General features: G+C 42.2%; 1 protein-coding gene across 2 annotated transcripts in view; it reads right to left on the reverse strand.

Annotated features, from left to right (window-relative positions):
- The window catches only part of GABRA6 (gamma-aminobutyric acid type A receptor subunit alpha6), a 52,178-nt gene extending 33,817 nt beyond the window's left edge, over positions 1–18,361 (reverse strand). For both annotated transcript variants that reach the window (XM_073581010.1, XM_073581009.1), the window contains exons 1-5: positions 18,102–18,361; positions 17,866–17,981; positions 17,610–17,677; positions 14,310–14,530; positions 10,668–10,750 (exon numbers count right to left, since the gene is read on the reverse strand). In XM_073581010.1, the coding sequence (XP_073437111.1) occupies positions 10,668–10,750; positions 14,310–14,530; positions 17,610–17,677; positions 17,866–17,981; positions 18,102–18,142 (529 nt within the window). In that variant the 5' untranslated portion in view covers positions 18,143–18,361. The remainder of the gene's footprint in view (positions 1–10,667; positions 10,751–14,309; positions 14,531–17,609; positions 17,678–17,865; positions 17,982–18,101) is intronic.
- Positions 18,362–19,018: the final 657 nt, after the last annotated feature.

Consider the following 19,018-nt stretch of genomic DNA (forward strand, 5'->3'; position numbering starts at 1 on the left):
AGGTATTATTATTACTTCCCCATATAAACAACCTCTCAATGTCATTTATCAATCAGCCACTGATTTTATAGCATCAGGAGTTGGTTTTAGGGATCATACTCATTTGGGAGAAACTCGCACGATTCTCATGCGAGTCTCTCGCATGAAAACCTAGCACTGCCACCGGCACTGTGACCGGAGCGTGCAGTTGCATAGAAATACATGTAGCCGCACGCTCTGGTCCCAGTGCCGGTGGCAGTGCCAGGTTTTCATGCGAGGGAGTCGCATGTGAATCGTGCGAGTCTCTCGCAAGTGAGTATGAGCCCTTACCCATAAACACAGGGGATACATAAATTTATTTCTATAATCAATGCAATTAGACTCACTTGTTTAGGTGAGGTGACTGAACCTATAAATCTCAATATAAGCAAAAGAGGGATGTGAGTAAAAAATATATAGGGTGTAAGTCAACAGAATATAAAAGATAAATATTATGATGCAATAGTCATAATTAGAGTTGAGCGACTTTTGGTTTTTTAGGGTCGAGTTTCGTTTCGTGAAACCCGACTTTTCCAAAAGTCGGGTCAAGCAAGATCGGCCGATTATAGGGAAAAGTCGGGGTCGTCCCGAAACACGAAACCCAATGTAAGTCAATGGGGAATAAAAGTCGGCAGTGAGAGGAGGACAGGAAACACACCTACAGTGCCCATTTGAATGCCAAAAGCATCAATTCTTATTACTTAAGCTTGTCAACCTTAATTTACTTCATAATACTAGTTACGCACTGAAAAATGGGGGTTATTTGGCTAAAGTTGTGGGGGGGGTAGGGCTGGCTCCAGATTTTCATGTGCTTGGGCGAAAGAGCGCCCCTTTAACACGTACCACAACTCATGATGCTCCGATACGGCAGAGAAATAGTGGTATAGTACAATGACAAATACTTCACTTTTTACATCTCATGACGAGGCCCATCTATTTCTCCATACAGAATCATTGGTCCCATATAATGTTTGAAACAGTATATGATGCGCTCCACATAATGCTACAGTATATGTTGGTCCCCATGGATGAAGCTCCACTGTCTTATGGGCCCAAATAATGCTCCAAACATAATGGGCCCCATTTCTAATGCTCTAGTGTATAATGGGCCCTGTAAATGCTGCTCCAGTGTCTGATGTCCACCTTTGGAATGTTCCAGTGTATGGTGGGCCCCATCTATCATTCTCCAGAGTATAGTGCTCCCCAAAAATTGCTGTCCCAACATTGAAAACAATCAAATAAGTCTCCTCGCTAGGGAATCCCTGTAATAGTCTGGACTCCTCGTCGTCCCCATCTTCCATCTCACTGCACAGTATTTCAACCTTGCAAGTGCCGTGATCCTGAGCAAGCAGGGGGGGCCCACTCGTTGGCGATGGCACTGGCACAGGGCCCCTGATAGTACAGTGGTGTGTCTGATGGCGGGTGGGCCGAACCTGCACTTTCATCTGCAGCTTCCTCTTTGTCACCGTGTAAGATGGAACTGTATATGGGAAGGGTAACCTGAGTTTCATCAGGGTCAGATTCAGGCCGGGTAGTGTGCGAGGGGAATGTAGTGGTCTGGGTCAATGTACCAGCAGATTCATCGAGCAGTGGCTGGGCATCAGTGCACTTGTGTCGCCCCCAGGAGTATGGTCGCCACAGTGGCATTACCTTCCTCCTAGGGAGTGTGATGTCATGCTTGGGAGCAACGAAGGATCTCTCTAGCAGGTTAACTGATTGGGCGGCGTTATTCCCACGAGTCATGACCCTCCAAACAGCGTTCATGAAGGCAAAGTGTTTGTTTTACGTGGGCAGTATGGTTGCAAAGCTGAACCTTAAAGGAATGTCCAGAAGGGCACCACCAGGAGTGGAGCCTACGGCGTAATTTGACTCAACACGGGCAACCTCAACCATGCCAGCTACAGAACAGATGCACACATTGCAAGCTTAATTCCGTTAACGAACGAGACTCCGTCATGCCCCGCGGTCCGAGTCTGGCTTACTAGAGGGACACGTGAGGCTCTGGCACATGAGATTGGCCAATAACTGGTGTGTCATGCCCTTACATGTCCGTGGCTGCATGTGCGCTACACTGAAAAGGCCAGCGTTTGTTGCTTACAGGTGCAGATAACCCGCTGAACAACGTTAGTGATGAGGATCTGTGATTACAATTATTACCCGCGAACGATGATTTCCCAGTAAGTGCAGGTCAACCGCAGTTCCGGAATTAGGCCTAACCGTCATTCCTGAAAAAATGAAAAACTTACGTGTGCAAACCACAGGTGCTGTAGCTTGCTTAACAGCGCGCCAGCCGTTCTCACGCCCAGTATGGATTACACGTGATTGCACAAAGGTGAGAAAGGGTACAGTATCCCCGGATAACATGTATGGATAGCGTACACATTCAAAAAATATGTCTATACATCAGGAGGCAGGCACAGACGGTGCTATGCCCAGTATGGATTGCACGTGATTGCACAAAGGTTAGAAAGGGTACTGTATCCCCGGATAACATGTATGGATAGCGTACACATTCAAAATATATGTCTATACATCAGGAGGCAGGCACAGATGGTGCTAGGCCCAGTATGGATTGCACGTGATTGCACAAAGGTGAGAAAGGGTACCGTATCCCCGGATAACATGTATGGATAGCGTACACATTCAAAATATATGTCTATACATCAGGAGGCAGGCTCAGACGGTGTTAGGCCCAGTATGGATTGCACGTGATTGCACAAAGGTTAGAAAGGGTACCGTATCCCCGGATAACATGTATGGATAGCGTACACATTCAAAATATATGTCTATACATCAGGAGGCAGGCACAGACGGTGCTATGCCCAGTATGGATTGCACGTGATTGCACAAAGGTTAGAAAGGGTACCGTATCCCCGGATAACATGTATGGATAGCGTACACATTCAAAATATATGTCTATACATCAGGAGGCAGGCTCAGACGGTGTTAGGCCCAGTATGGATTGCACGTGATTGCACAAAGGTTAGAAAGGGTACCGTATCCCCGGATAACATGTATGGATAGCGTACACATTCAAAATATATGTCTATACATCAGGAGGCAGGCTCAGACGGTGTTAGGCATAGTATGGATTGCACGTGATTGCACAAAGGTTAGAAAGGGTACCGTATCCCCGGATAACATGTATGGATAGCGTACACATTCAAAATATATGTCTATACATCAGGAGGCAGGCACAGACGGTGCTAGGCCCAGTATGGATTGCACGTGATTGCACAAAGGTTAGAAAGGGTACCGTATCCCCGGATAACATGTATGGATAGCGTACACATTCAAAATATATGTCTATACATCAGGAGGCAGGCTCAGACGGTGTCAGGCACAGTATGGATTTGACGGCCCAGACTACACAGCGGAGGAGCAGGGAGAGGTAAAGATTGCAAATGCTGGGGCCCTGCCAAGCAAGGGGGGCCCACTCGTGGGCGTCGGTACTGGCACTGGGCCCCTCATAGTACGGTGGTGTGTCTGACGGCGGGTGTGCACCACCACCGTCAGAGACACTTGATTGCACTATGAGGGACCCTGTGCCAGTGCCCGCGCCCAATAGTCGGCCTACCCACCTGTCCAGGGCAACGGCACTCGCACGGTGTCGTGCGCTAGGTGGTGACCCCGGCCATGGGGGGGAGGCAGCACAGTTAGGGAGTTTTAAAAAGTGGCATATGTTGATGTTGGACATTCAGCTGATGCAAAAGGTGAAATAGGTCAAGTCCCAGGAAGAGGTGGACCAAAGCAAGCCATTTTTCTGTCACCCTATGTGTCATCAGGGGAAGGTGGGACAACATCCTTGGAAACCCATGCGTGGTTCATTTTAATGAAGGTTAGATCATCCACATTTTGGGTTGACAGACGGGTCCTTTTTTCTGTCAGGATTGATCCAGCTGCACTGAAGACTCTTTCCGATAGCACACTTGCAGCTGGGCAAGCGAGCTCCTGTAAGGCATATTGTGCCAATTCAGGCCAGGTGTCCAGTTTATCGGCCCAATAGTCAAAGGGGAATGACCTGTGTGGTAGAACATCGATATGGGAGGAAAAGTAGTTTGTAACCATAGTTGACAACTGCTGTCTCCTGTCACTTTCCATCGATGCAGTATTACCAGTTGTGTGAGCGGTACTTGAAAAATCAGTCCACAACATTGTCATGAAACCCCTGTCTCCAACACCACTTCTGCTGTGTGCACCACGAACACCTCTGCCAAGCTGCCCCCGGCCCGTACGGCTCGTGTGAGAACCATCACCGCTGCTGTGTGCTGGGAATGCCTCAAGCAACCGATTTACCAGAGTTGCTTGTTTATTAGCCAATATTAGGTCAAGGTTGTCCTGTGGCATGATGTTTTGTAATTTGCCTTTATAGCGTGGATCCAGGATGCTGGCCAACCAGTAGTCGTCATCGTTCATCATTTTGGCAATGCGGGGGTCCCTTTTTAGGATCTGCAAGGCATAATCTGACATGTGGGCCAATGTTCCCGTTGTCAATGATGCACTGCGAGTGCTGGTTGGAGGAGCACTTTCTGGAAAATCCACATCCCTCCAGTCACGCACAAACCCTGTACCAGACCTTGGCACGCCAACATTTTCACTTGCCCCATGAGATGCATCCTCCTCCCCTAAGTAATCATCCCCATCAGGTCCCTGAGCAGAAAATGGCTGAATGTCATCAAGGATTCCCTCCTCCTCTTCCTCCTCATCAACATTGGCTGCAGAAGCCTGCTCCTTAAGGTGCGTCAAAGTTTTCATGAGCAGACGCATAAGTGGGATGCTCATGCTTAGGATGGCGTCATCTGCGCTTACCAGCCATGTGCATTCCTCAAAACACTGAAGGACTTTACAGAGGTCTTTCAGCTTCGACCACTGCACACCTGTCAACTCCATGTCTGCTCTCAAAGTGCCTGGCCGTGTATCCTCCCACAAATGCATTATGGCCTGCCTCTGCTCGCACAGCCGCTCCACCATGTGCAGGGTGGAGTTCCACCTTGTTGCAATGTCGATAATGAGTCGGTGGTTGGGAAGGTGGAGCAATCGCTGCAGCTTCTGCATACGAACAGAGTGTACAGGCGACCAGCGGATGTGCGCGCACAGTCTTCGCACTTTCTGGAGCAGGGCTGTTAACTCCGGATAATTTTTGAGGAAGCACTGCACCACCAGGTTCAAGGTGTGAGCCAGGCAAGGTATGTGGCTGAGTTTTGAAAGGGCTATGGCTGCCACAAAATTACGGCCGTTATCACTAACTACCTTGCCTGCCTCAAGATGTACACTGCCCAGCCATGACTCAGTTTGTCGCTTCAAGTACTCGGCCAGCACCTCGGTGGTGTGTCTGTCGCCCAAACACATCATCTGCAACACAGCCTGCTGACGCTTTCCACTAGCTGCTCGATAGGGGGACACCTTGTGTGCAACAGTGGCAGCTGCAGATGGAGTGCTCGTACAACTGCGCTCTGTGGACGAGCTTTCTCTTCTGGAGGAGGAGGAGGAGGAGGGTCGAACGCCTACAGCCAACTGTTTCCTATACCGTGGGCTAGGCAGCACTGTCCCACCACCGCTGTCCCCTGTGGACCCTGCATCCACCACATTAACCCAGTGCGCAGTGATGGACACGTAACGGCCCTGGCCATGCCGACTGGACCATGCATCAGTTGTGAGGTGCACCTTTCCGCTCACTGATTGCTTGAGTGCATGGACAATGCGGTCTCACACATGATGGTGGAGGGCTGGGATGGCTTTGCGAGAGAAGAAGTGGCGACTGGGTAGGTCATAGCATGGTACTGCATAGGCCATGAGTTCGCGGAAAGCTGCGCTTTCCACCAACCGAAAGGGCATCATCTCAAACGAGATTAGTTTGGCAATGTGGGCGTTCAAACCCAGTGTACGCGGATGAGAGACTAAGTACTTTCTTGACCTACTCATAATGTCTGGTAGGGTGAGCTGGACTTGAGAGCTGCATATGGTGGAAGTAGCGGTGGACAGGGCGGACTGAGAGAGGGTTGATGATGGTGATGGAGTTGGTGTTCTTTCTGATGGCCTAGAATCAGTCTTTCGTTGATATAACAGTGGGATTCCCTGACTGCTGTGGCCTTGCAACGACACCTCAACATTTGCTGCTGTGCTAACCGGTGGGCTTACAGTGGGGGAAACAATGTAGCGTTGCTGACTACCTTCGTTGTGATCAGTTGCACATGAGGTTTGGTGTTGTGTCCACGCTTGCAAGTGCATGGTGGTTAAATGTCTAAGCATGCAACTGGTATTCAAATTTTTCAGATTTTTCCCTCGGCTAAAGGTCTTTGCACACTTCTTACAGATAACCTTGACCTGATCATGAGGATTTTGTTCAAAAAAGTGCCACACTGCACTCTTCCTACTTTGGCAGACATTTTGCGGCCTAGCACGCTGTGATGTTTTGACCCTCTGGACAAGCTGTCCAGCAACTCTTTTGATTTTTGGAACCTGTCTTTGGAGTGCTCCAGGCCTGCCAGATAACAGCTGATGCGATGTCGATGTCTGCTGTGGATGCTCCTCATCTGAGCTATTGGAAGCATCACCCTCTTCCCCCAATGGATGCCAATCTGGGTCAACAACTGGGTCATCCATCACCTCCTCTTCAATGTCATGTGCACCTTCCTCTGTGTCACCGTGTATGGTGGTATAGTGTGCGGGAAGGGGCACCTGAGTCTCATCAGGGTCAGAATCTGGCTCTGTACACTGCGAGGACAATGTAGTGCTCTGAGTGAATTTACCAGCAGAATCATCCATCAGCAGCTGTGCATCAGTGCACTCCATGTCAGATTCATCTTGGCCTGGGTAATTCACCATTTCACTTGATAATCCAGGCATGGTATGTGAAAACAGCTCCATGGAGTAATCAGTAGTATGGCCTGCGTCATCCTTCAAGCTTGGTTGGGGTGAAGGACACAAGGAAAGGTGTGGTTCATGAACATGAGCCTCCAATGACGACTCAGTGCTTTTACTTTTTACAACTGAAGAAGAGGAGGCGATAGAGCTGGAGGCTGAGTCAGCAATGTAAGACAAAACTTTTTCCTGATGCTCTGGCTTTAAAAGCGGTTTGCCAACTCCTAGAAAACTAAGCCTTCGAAGCCTTATGGAGCCAGACGATGACGCAGGCTCAACACCTCCTGCATTCGGTCCTATTTTGCTCTTGCCACTACCATCAGATCCACCACCAACACCATCATTACCAGCTGCCAACCCCCGCCCAATTCCACGGCCTCTTCCACCAGACTTCCTCATTTTTTGTAGAAATGTAGACAAAATCCAACAAACTATATAGTAATGTAAAACAAAGTACAAGGTGTCTATAGGACAGGGGAGATTTTGAATTTCTGCACACACTAGTGGACACTGGACACTTTTGGATTGTGTGAGGCCCACTGATATCTGAGCGCTATGTCACAGGCTCGATGGCACAGCTGTGACAAAAGTGACTAGAGGATAAGTGAGATTTTGAATTTCTGCAGACACTTGTGGACACTGGACACTTTTGGATTGTGTGAGGCCCACTGATATCTGAGCGCTATGTCACAGGCTCGATGGCACAGCTGTGACAAAAGTGACTAGAGGATAAGTGAGATTTTGAATTTCTGCAGACACTTGTGGACACTGGACACTTTTGGATTGTGTGAGGCCCACTGATATCTGAGCGCTATGTCACAGGCTCGATGGCACAGCTGTGACAAAAGTGACGAGAGGATAAGGGAGATTGGATTGCTTTTAAAAAAGCAGTTTGCAGAGCAGTGGGTAAACAGCAATGCAGCAGTCAGGAAGCCTTAGAAGGCAGCCCAGCAACCAACACCACTGATACACCACAATATAGCCTCCCCTTGCACTCCACACACAGTGACTGGTGTGTTGTACAGGCACAATCGCTAGCAGCAGAAGCAGTTTTTTTTTCTTCTTCCCTGCCAAACGCTCTCCCTACAGAATCAGCAGCAGCAACCTCTCCCTATGCTAAGATCGGCAGAAGTAAATGGCGGTCGGCGTGCACGCCCTTTTATACCCCCTGTGACGCCCACCAAAGCAAGCCAATCACTTGCATGCCCTTCTGAAAGATGGTGGTGACCCGTGCCTATGTCATCACGTTGCCCACAGTGTCCGTGGATCCTGATTGGCTGAAAAAGAGCGCAAAACAAACTTTTGAAACGCGACTTTGGCGCGTAAGTCGCCGACCTCGTGGCCGACCTCATCCTAGGGTCGGGTTTCGTTTCATGAAACCCAACTTTGCCAAAAGTCGGCGACTTTTGAAATTATTCAACCCGTTTCGCTCAACTCTAGTCATAATCAAGTCAGGCCAAAACCAATCCAGGTCAATGGGACAACAGTGGGTACAGAAAGTATTCAGACACCTTTACATTTTTCATTTTTTGTTTCATTGCAGCTATTTGGTAAATTCAAAAAAGTTAATTTTTTTCTCATTATTGTACACTCTGCACCCCATCTTGACTGAAAAAACCCCAGAAATTTACAAATTTTTGCAAATTTATGAAAAAAGAAAAACTGAAATATCACATGGTCATAAGTATTCAGACCCTTTGCTCAGACACTCATATTTAAAGGCCCTTTTACATTTAGCGATGCACCAGCGATCCGACCAGCGATCTGACCCGGTCAGGATCGCTGGTGCATCGCTAAATGATCGCTAGTGAGCTTTTACACAGAAAGATCTCACAGCGATGCAGCAGCGACGCAGCACATGATACTCACCTTTCACACACAGCGATCCTGACGTCCTCCCGCCCGCCTCCACACGTCGCTCGTCGTCACAGCAGGAAGTCTCGGCAGGAAGCAGACGACGAGAAATGGAGCCACCCAATCTCGCGCGATCAGCGATGGACAGCGGGGGAGCCGGTCATAGGTAAGTATCACACATAGCGATATCGCTAGTGATATCGCTATAACGTCACAAAACCAGTGATGTTTTAGCGACATTGCTAGCGATATCGCTATGTGTAAAACCCCCTTTAGTCACATGCTGTCCATTTTCTTTTGATCCTTCTTAAGATAGTTCTATTCCTTGATTGGAGTCCAACTGTGTTTAATTAAACTGATAAGACTTGATTTGTAAAGGCACACACCTGTCTATATAAGACCTCACAGCTCACAGTGAATGTCAGACTAAATGAGAATCATGAGATCTAAGAAACTGGTCACAGAGCTCAGAGGCAGAATTGTGGCAAGGCACAGATCTTGCCAAGGCTACAATAGAATTTCTGCAGCCCTCAAGGTTCCTAAGAGCACAGTGGCCTACATAATCCTTAAATGGAAGAAGTTTGGGACCATCAGATGCCTTCCTAGACCTGGCCGTCCAGCCAAACTGAGCAATCATGGGAGAAGAGCCTTGGTGAGGGAGGTAAAGAAGAACCCCATGATCACTGTGGCTGAGATTCACAGATGCAGTAGGGAGTTGGGAGAAAGTTCCACAAAGTCAACTATAACTGCAGCCCTCCACCAGTCAGGCGTTTATGGCAGAGTGGCCTGACGGAAACCTCTCCTCAGTGCGAAACACATGAAAGCTCGCATACAGTTTGCAAACACACGAAGGACTCCCAGACTATGAGAAATAAGATTCTCTGGTCTGATGAGACGAAGATAGGACTTTTTGGTGATAATTCTAAGTGGTATATGTGGAGAAAACCAGGCACTGCTCATCACCTACCTAATACAATCCCAACAGTGAAACATGGTGGTAGCAACATCATGTTATAGGGGTGTTTTTTCACAAAGTCAACTATCGCTGCAGCCCTCCACCAATCAGGCCTTATGGCAGAGTGGCCCGACGGAAGCCTCTCCTCAGTGCCAGACATATGAAAGCCCGCATACTGTAGTTTGCTAAAAAAACACATGAAGGACTACCAGACTGAGAAATAAGATTCTCTGGTCTGATGAGACGAAGATAGAACTTTTTGGTGATAATTCTAAGCGATATGTGTGGAGAAAACCAGGCACTGCTCATCACCTGCCCAATGCAATCCCAACAATGAAATATTGTTGTGACAGCAGCATGCTATGGAGGTGTTTTTCAGCTTCAGGGACAGGACAAATGGTTGCAATTGAAGGAAACATGAATGCGGCCAAGTACAGAGATATCCTGGATGAAAACCTCTTCCAGAGTGCTCTGGACCTCAGACTTGGCAGAAACTTCACCTTCCAACAAGACAATGACCCTAAGCACACAGCTAAAATAACAAAGGAGTGGCTTCAGAACAACTCTGTGACCATTCTTGACTGGCCCAGCCAGAACCCTGACCTAAACTCAATTGAGCATCTCTGGAGAGACCTGAAAATGGCTGTCCACCAATGTTTCATTCCCAAGAAGACTCATGACTGTACTAGCTCAAAAGGGTTCTTCTACTCAATACTGAGCAAAGGGTCTGAATATTTATGAACATGTGATATTTCAGTTTTTCCTTTTTAATAAATTTGCAAAAATTTCTACATTTCTGTCTGAAAAAAGGAAAACAGGCACCAACCCAAAGATGCAGAAATGAGGAGAGTGAGGGATCACAGAAAGCAGCCAAATTGAAGCTGCTCATTGAGACCATCCAGAGATACACTTCTCATACTATGGATCCACTCATTCCATAGCCACAATAAAGTTGTCAAAATGCATTCATTTTACTTACAACTGCCAAACTTGAGAGGACATGCATGTCCATCCATCGGAAAATTTATTAACCTCATTGGGCATTCTGCTTTGATAGTCAACCTGGAATAAAGGTAATGATGGCATAAATCAGATTTTGCACTAGATCATTGCTATTAAATTCATACAATTTCTTTCTGTGAGAGTTTAATCAGTTCAATTGGGCCATTTCCCCCCTTTTTGATCCAGGCATATTATCATGTTTTATCATACAAGCAGTTTTAATGGCTCTAAAAAAAAGTTCTTGTTCGGATATTTAAATAATTTATGCCTCTTATTTTCAATACTTTGGGGCTTAATTTTAATGTCATTTTATATTCATTTCTTGTTGATATTGGGGGAAAATGCAGAGTAAAAGAGAAGATAAATTGCTTTTTTAATTTTTTTTTCTATTTAGACTGGCAGTGACGCTTTTTTTTCTTTAGTTTTGTTTCTTTTCTTTATGCCTTTTTCTGTTTTATTTTTGTTTTGAACAGCTGACATGTGCCCAGAATAGCCGCTGGTAGAATCACCATCTACCCGTGGCTATTAACCCGTTAAATGCCACTGTGAAATGCTGACAGTGACATTTAACAAGCGCTTTCGGCAATCGCGCCGGAGAGCCGCTCACCAGTGACCCACATCACCTGCTCACGGATCATTGGTGGGTTGGCATGACAACCAGAGGTATCCTGGAGACCTCTATGGTTGTCACTGCTAGCTGGCTGTGAGCGCCGCCCAGTGATCAGCGCTTGTAGCAAGTGAGTAATTCAGCTGCATATAGTCGAACTAAGGGTCCCGTTTTATTTAGCGACGCACCAGCGATCCCGACAACGATATAACCTGGTAGGGATCGCTGGTGCATTGCTAAATGATCGCTAGTAAGCTGACAAACAGGCAGATCTCTTCAGTGACGCAGCAATGATCCAGCGATCAAACACAGCAATGCGCGCTGGCCAGCGGGACGCCAATGCCGAAAAAATGGCCCAGGATATCACTGCACGATCAGCGATATCCAGCAGGGAGGCCAGTCGCTGCTGCATGTTACACGTAGCGAGATCGCAAAAATCACAAAATCGGTAATGCATTAGCGATCTCGCTAGCGATCTTGTTATGTGAGATGGGGCCTTAAGCATCACCTGTATGTAGCAGAGCCGATCGGGTTATGGCAGCTTCTACATATATTTGGTATCAACGCATTCAGAATCACCCAATCTATCAATGAAAAAAAGGATTAACCTGATTGCTAAATGGCGTAGCGAGAAAAAAGTCAAAACACCAGAACTAGGGTTTTTTGGTCACTGCAACATTTATTAAAATGCAATAGCGGGCGATCAAAAGATTGTTTCTGCACCACAGTGGTATCATTAAAAATGTTAGTTCGGCATGAAAACAATAAGTCCTCACCGAAACCTGAGATCACGAAAAATGGAGACGCTACGGGTATCGGAAAATGGATCAATTTTTTTTTTCAGCGAAGTTTGGATTTTTTTTCACCACTTAGAAGAACTGACACGTTTGGTGCCTATAATGATCAGTTTTAGCATTTAGTAAAACTAGTAAAAAAGCCAAACAAAAAACAAGTGTGGGATTGCACTTTTTTTTGCAATGTCACTGCACTTGTTTTTTTTCCCATTTTCTAGTACATGACATGGTAAAACCAATGGTATCGTTCAAAAGTACAACTCATCCTGCAAAAAACAAGCCCAAAAACGGCCATATTGACAGAAAAATAAAAAAGTTATAGTTCTGAATAGAAGGGAACGAAAAACAAAAACACAAAATTGAAAATACCTCCGGGGCTTAAGGGGTTAAGATCTTACAAGAAAGACCTTTATGGGAGGAAGAGAATTTTAAAATATAAATGCATTCTTTTTTATTGTTGACTTTTCCTGTAACTCTGGCTGGTACATTCTCCCCAGTTACAGGGGAATTTCAGCTTCCTGCCTGTGTAGCAGAGCTGACGGAGTCTCCTAGGACCCAGAAGCATCTGTTCCCTCAGCTACACATACTAGTCACATGATTACAGGGTCCAAGCACTGTACATACAAAGATTGATAAGGTAAATATCTCTCTATTACAATGGACTAAACATGTTGAGTATTGGTGTATGGAACATGAAACTGCCTATATACAGCCAACATCTGCCTCTAACCTACATTAGATAAAGCTGCCAATCACTGACAGTGGTATTTAAGCAGTTAGATACAGGGAGTTCTTACAGTCATCTACTCTCCCATCTGCCCACCACCAGACAAAACAATCACAGGGTGCTGAAATCTTTGCCATGCAGACAAGAACCTACTGAATAACCCCACGACTGCTACAGTATGTATATATCAGTAGTTTTACAATACACTATAACACTAATATAATGCTTTGAAATGTAAAGGCAATCAAATGAAGACCCCGCCAAATAGAATAAAAACAGTTACAAATGTTTTAAAATATAAAAAAACCTAAAAGCTCAAATTACGCCTTCTTCCCATTGTAAAAATTAAAAGAAAAATGTATATATAAAAGCATATTTGGCATCATCTTGTAAGCAAAAGTCTGATGTTTTGAAAAATAAAATTATTTATCACACATGGTCAAAAAAATGATAGAAATTAAATTTTTCAATCACCACTACTGCCCCAAACAATGATAGAAAGAGAAAGTCACACGAATCTCAATATGGTACAAGCAAAAATTACGACATTTATGACTACAACTTATCTTGCAAAAAACAAGACACTATATAACTACAGTACGGTATGCTGATGGGAAAAAAAAGCTCTTGGAAAATAGGGAGTTAAAAAAAGTGCAAAAATGAAAATTCTCTGTGATAAGATTGGTTTAGAAAATGTAGGCCTGTTAGGATATGAAAATATTTTAAAAATTTCAATTTTCTAAATGTAGACCAACCCAATTTGCTGAAAATCAAAACATACAGTATATATATGTATAAAATGAATATTAATAAAGACAAATTGAGTCACAATCTTTTACAGGCTTTAAAACGTTCTGAAAAAAATAGTATTTTGGTAGTTTGAAAAAAATATATTTTAAAAACAATCTACCGTAAATAGATAAAGAAAAAGTGGTGTGATTGGTGTGATGCTGTTTTGAATGCTGTCTATGGAAAGTACTACACGCATGCTAATGGTGAAAAAAGGTATTGCATATTTCAAAAACATTTCACTATTTTAATCAGAGAAAAGAGTGATATGTATTACATTTTATAATTGAAAAAAAGTTTTCAGCTTTTACTTTAACATTAAACAGTTGGGCTTGGAAGAGTTAAGTCATCTAGCTGCCATTATTCACTAATGCACCACTATACTTATGCTTGCCATCATAGCTAGTTCTCGTCATTTCTTGAGGCTTCAAATTGGCCAAATATCCCCTCTACTAAATGAATTAATTGGTGGTCCACAACAATATGAGATGCTTCCAGATGACCTACTTTTAGTCTGTCTTTTAACACTAATTATCAGGGTCAGCTAAAGTTTAATATCATGTCATGCTTTGACATTTACGGGTGATTTAGTATGTATCACGTGAAAATGTCAAATGGAAACAGAAAGAAAATGTATTCTAAATGCATTCAAAATTGTTTCGCCTCAGACGTAGACAGTTGTTTGGGATGCAATTTGCTCACCTCATGGTGTAGAGGATGGTCCCATTCTGCATGATTCTGAAAAGTTTATTGGGGGTTGTCATATTGTGAGAGATTGACTTTTTTCCATTTCTGAAAAAGGTATCTGGAGTCCAGATCTTACTGACCATTAAGTTATTTAACCTTAATATTTCCGTCGGGCCTTCAAACTTTAGCCGCTCGTCAATCCATGTCTGCCGGAAAAAAACGTCCATTGTGTATTCCTAGAGAAAAATTAAGTCCATTAAAGGTTTCAGGCCACAACACCAGACCCAGTAATTTAATAGACAACTTAACTAGCATGTTAGCCACACTTGTGTCACTGCTTAATGATTTTAATCCTATTACCATTAAGCAGTTACTTAAAAAAGCTATGACAGGGGGAGAGGGAATGAGTCTTTTACTTAACGTCTCGCTGAACAAAAACTTAATCAAGCAGTACAAAATGGCTTGAATGTTTTAAGGCAAATTAGCTGAAAACCTGTGGAATAATTATATGCAAATATATACTTTAAAAAAGTCTGTACAAATTTCAAAAATAAAGGACAAGGAAGCTTTATTATACTATGTTTTATATTATGAAAACTATTGACTTTTTATCAAATTAATTATGTAAATCTGTATATTATACAATCATAACACATTTCACTATATAATTTGGTCCTGTCACATGGAAAATATATAAATATATTGTAAAAATGGAGGGAATTTGAATGAGTTCCTTTGTTTCGACACCACAGAGTCATACGTTCTTAGGATGCCACACTATCATGGTTCTTTATGGCACAGTATAAGGTAGAACATTAGTGCAATAATTCTTTAAAGGAATATAGCATTTTTTTCTATCAATTCTGTATGAATCAATAGAACAAAAGCATTTACCATTTTATCCAATTTTTAAAAAATATATGTTTGTACTATTAGTGATCCCAACAAGATTTTACTTGCATGAATTTTGATCATACCTCAGATGTCACCTTGTTCTTCTCGATAGGGCTCCATTAGATAAAGTTTGAGCAGCACCAATCTAGTATTTATAATTGCATCTTTTTATACACTTTCATGGGGCTTTTTTCATGACTTACTTACACCCTAGAATATGTTACTTTCTAGGTATTCTCACACATCTTATTAGGAATCCCTTTGATGTAGACCAACATTTTTGTAATCTTAAGCTCATGAGCAAATACTCATTCTCTATCACAAATCCCAATTTTTTTATGATCTCAATTGGATAATATTGTGATTTTCATTGTTTTAAGCATTGTCATACACAGTCCAATGTTTGGCTCACATTACTGTTATCTATACCGATACCTCCCATTACTTGCATCAATGGCCACCAGTGAACATCTTATGAATGACTGATCTTGAGTAAATATGATTGCACAGCAAATTTAAAAATCTTCTCAGAGATGTCATATTTTCCAACTTGAATACATGTCAAGAATTGGATATGCTGCGCTTCCGATGTCTCATTAGATACCAAGGTCAGAAAACAATTGAGATAGTAGAACAGTTAATGTGGTTTTATTCTAAACGGGTTTTGAAGTGTACTCACTTCTTCATCAGGAGACCAGAAGACCTGTTCGTACACTTTGAAGCGCATTGAGAATAAAACTGAATTACCTGTTCTACTATTTCAAGGGTTGTGTTTTCTAACATCGGTGTCTATTCAGCAGATTAGCATATCCGCTTATCAACATCTATTCATTTCAAAGTTGAGTTTGCCAACCTGCTGAGTAGCTGCAGCTTGACCCTTTATTTCTAGGTCCGTTCAACTAGAGATGAGCGAATTTGTTCGGATTCAGTTCCGAATACGATTGGAATCGAATATTGTTTTTGCAATATTTGTGGAACACAGACGAACGTCATTAGAGTAAATGGGAGTAGAAATTACCGAATATGTTCAGAACCGATCATAAGACATATATTCGGCGCAAATAGAGTCAGAATAAGGCACAAATATGTCAAAATCAGATTCGGGGTCAAAATCCGAACAATTCACTCATCTCTACTCACAACATGACCAATTTACACATTTATAAAATTCTGTCGTCTGGCTTACATTCTAATTTTCGCTCCTTTGTCATTCTAGATTTACTCATATTTTCCAACTTCCCACACTTAACATAATGAATCAAGATAAACTGCTGTAAAACTGTTACTCATCTTCTAAATTTAACATGTTCAATGGCTAGTGCTGTGCGTCAAATTAGTTTTGTGCTTCCAAATCATTTCTGATCATCAACTATGAGAAAGGTTGAACTTGATGGACCTAGGTCTTTTTTCAACCTACGTAACTATGTACCGTAACTAAATAGGTAACATGTTGCATATTAAGTTAAAGAAATATTACATCTATATTTTTACATAAATTAATACTTTGTTTCATGTAAAATATACACCATGAAGTTGTTCTTTAAGCTTCAGGTAGATTCTTTATGTTTGTGGGATAGAGTAAAGGCATTGGGAGTAATACCAATTTTAGACTCACCATAATCTAAATGTAAAAACTTTACTACATAATAAAGATTAAATCAATATATTACCAAATCACGTGTTCTTACTTTCTTCATTGAATCCAAATAATGTAAGGCCTAATTTATTTTTCATTAATATTGCTCATGACTATTTTAGTTTGTCTCTTTGCATTAGTTTGTGTCTTATTTAGACAACATCTATTGTAGCTTGATATATAAGCTTGAAAACTTTAAAAACAATGGGCGGTTTGTTCAAATTTCGACTCCATGGGTCTGGTATGTTGATTCATGGATATTTACATTATGTAAACAATCTTTTTTTCTACCTTTCTTACTTTTTCCTCCTTGCTTTTTTGGGGGTGATGACATAGTTACCATTAATCTACTTTTTTGATCTTAGGTATTGTTTGTCCTTACTCCTATTCCCCTGATTGAGATTTATTTCAATTATTATTACATTATGATGCAAAAAACCTTTTTACACAAACACTTTGAAAACTTTAGACTTCTAACACATTGAAACTATTTTATTTTTCCCTGAATAAAATAGGTAATATTGTTGTGTTATGCAATCATTTACCAATTTCTGATTAACTAACGTTTGTCTATAAAGCACATTTGTTGAAATAGGGCACAAATTCCTTCCCTAGAATATACCAACAAGAAGATTATACTAAGTAATCTGTTCTAATCAGTTTGCTTAAGCACTGCCGATGCATTATAACATGCGGGAATAACACAGTAACGACCACTATTTACTATGGTATACATTTTACCCAACATACAGAAAAAAACTGAAACAGTGAAATGAAACTCTTACCATCTCAACATCCAAAACTGGACCAAAGCTTGTTACGTATATATCAGTTTTGACTTCAGTGACGCGACCTGAAATTTATTTTAAAACTACATTTGTGATTATTTGAAATAATCTCATTTGCATAAAATGACGATTGGATTATAGAAAATGAAAACTAACAAAAACATTAACAGAAATTCAAATGCAATGATAGAATGAATATCAGCGATCAGTCTAAATTAAAAGTTTAGCATTTTGCCCTTAAAAAGAAAAATACCTCCAAATCCAGGACGCAGCCGGTTGTCATACCCATCCAGTAATCTGTCTAAGATTCGTGTTATATTTTCTGAGAAAACATTGTCATAGACAGAAGAATCTCCAAAACCTTTTGTCCTGTGAACATATGGATATATTAAATCTTTATTTTGATCTACATTCATACAAGTTTCTGTAAAAGACTGTAAATGTATGTATCATACACAACATATGTCTCAAGTTGATTTTTCTACTTACCATGAAGCAGTGTAGTACATCCAAAAGATTAGCCAAGCCATGCTTCCGTGCTGATAAAATTTCCAGTAAGATCTCTGTGTCCGGTCACCCGTGGTAAGCTTCACATGCCATAAGTCTTCCTTTTCTTTTTCAATGATCCATCTTAATTTTGATGAAAATCTGTGTAGTGCAGAAGGAGGTTTTCTATGTTTTCTCCCCCTTTTTTGCTCTTTGATTTCCTTTTGCAAGGCAAAGACTCAACTGACTTGCTCAGCTGAGGGAATTAGATGTTTGAAGGGACAGCACACGGTTGGAGAGCATTGACAATAATCGAATGAGGCATTATGGGAGATTAAAAGGAAGATATCCACAGCCAGTTTTGGCACAGAATTAGCAGGGACCCGTTAGGAAACCTGGACAAACCACGGTATCTCGCTGATGAAGGAATGGCCCTCGCTCTGGTCATGTGAACTGAAATGGATTCAATATTAATATTACAATATGTTGCATTTTCACTGTTGTATGGAAAAAAAAAAGATTGAACGCCATGAAGGCAATGGATGCCAAATCAGCTTTGTGATATTAATCATACATATAATTTCAGCATGCTGTAATAAATACAGTAATTAGTTTTATCTATACAACTTGTTACTAGTTATTAACCCAAAGCTGTATGAAATGTTATTGGAGAGTGTGGGAGTAAATAGGGCTGAGATATAATATCAGACACAGCCAATGACTTGAGTAGCAATGTTTTAGGAAAAGTTAACCATGTTTCTGTGACTTCAAAACACCTCTATAATTCGCATATAAGGATTTCATGGCTGTCAATTATCGCATATACATGTCATGGAATTATTAGAAATGTGTTTTTCTAATATTACTTACTTAAAATTTGGCATACGGTAACTAAATTATCAATTTTTCCCGTAATTAAA

The sequence above is a fragment of the Dendrobates tinctorius genome, unplaced genomic scaffold (genome assembly GCF_039654945.1).
Source record: "Dendrobates tinctorius isolate UK_male_01 unplaced genomic scaffold, ASM3965494v1 ptg000067l, whole genome shotgun sequence".
NCBI classification, from domain to species: domain Eukaryota; kingdom Metazoa; phylum Chordata; class Amphibia; order Anura; family Dendrobatidae; genus Dendrobates; species Dendrobates tinctorius.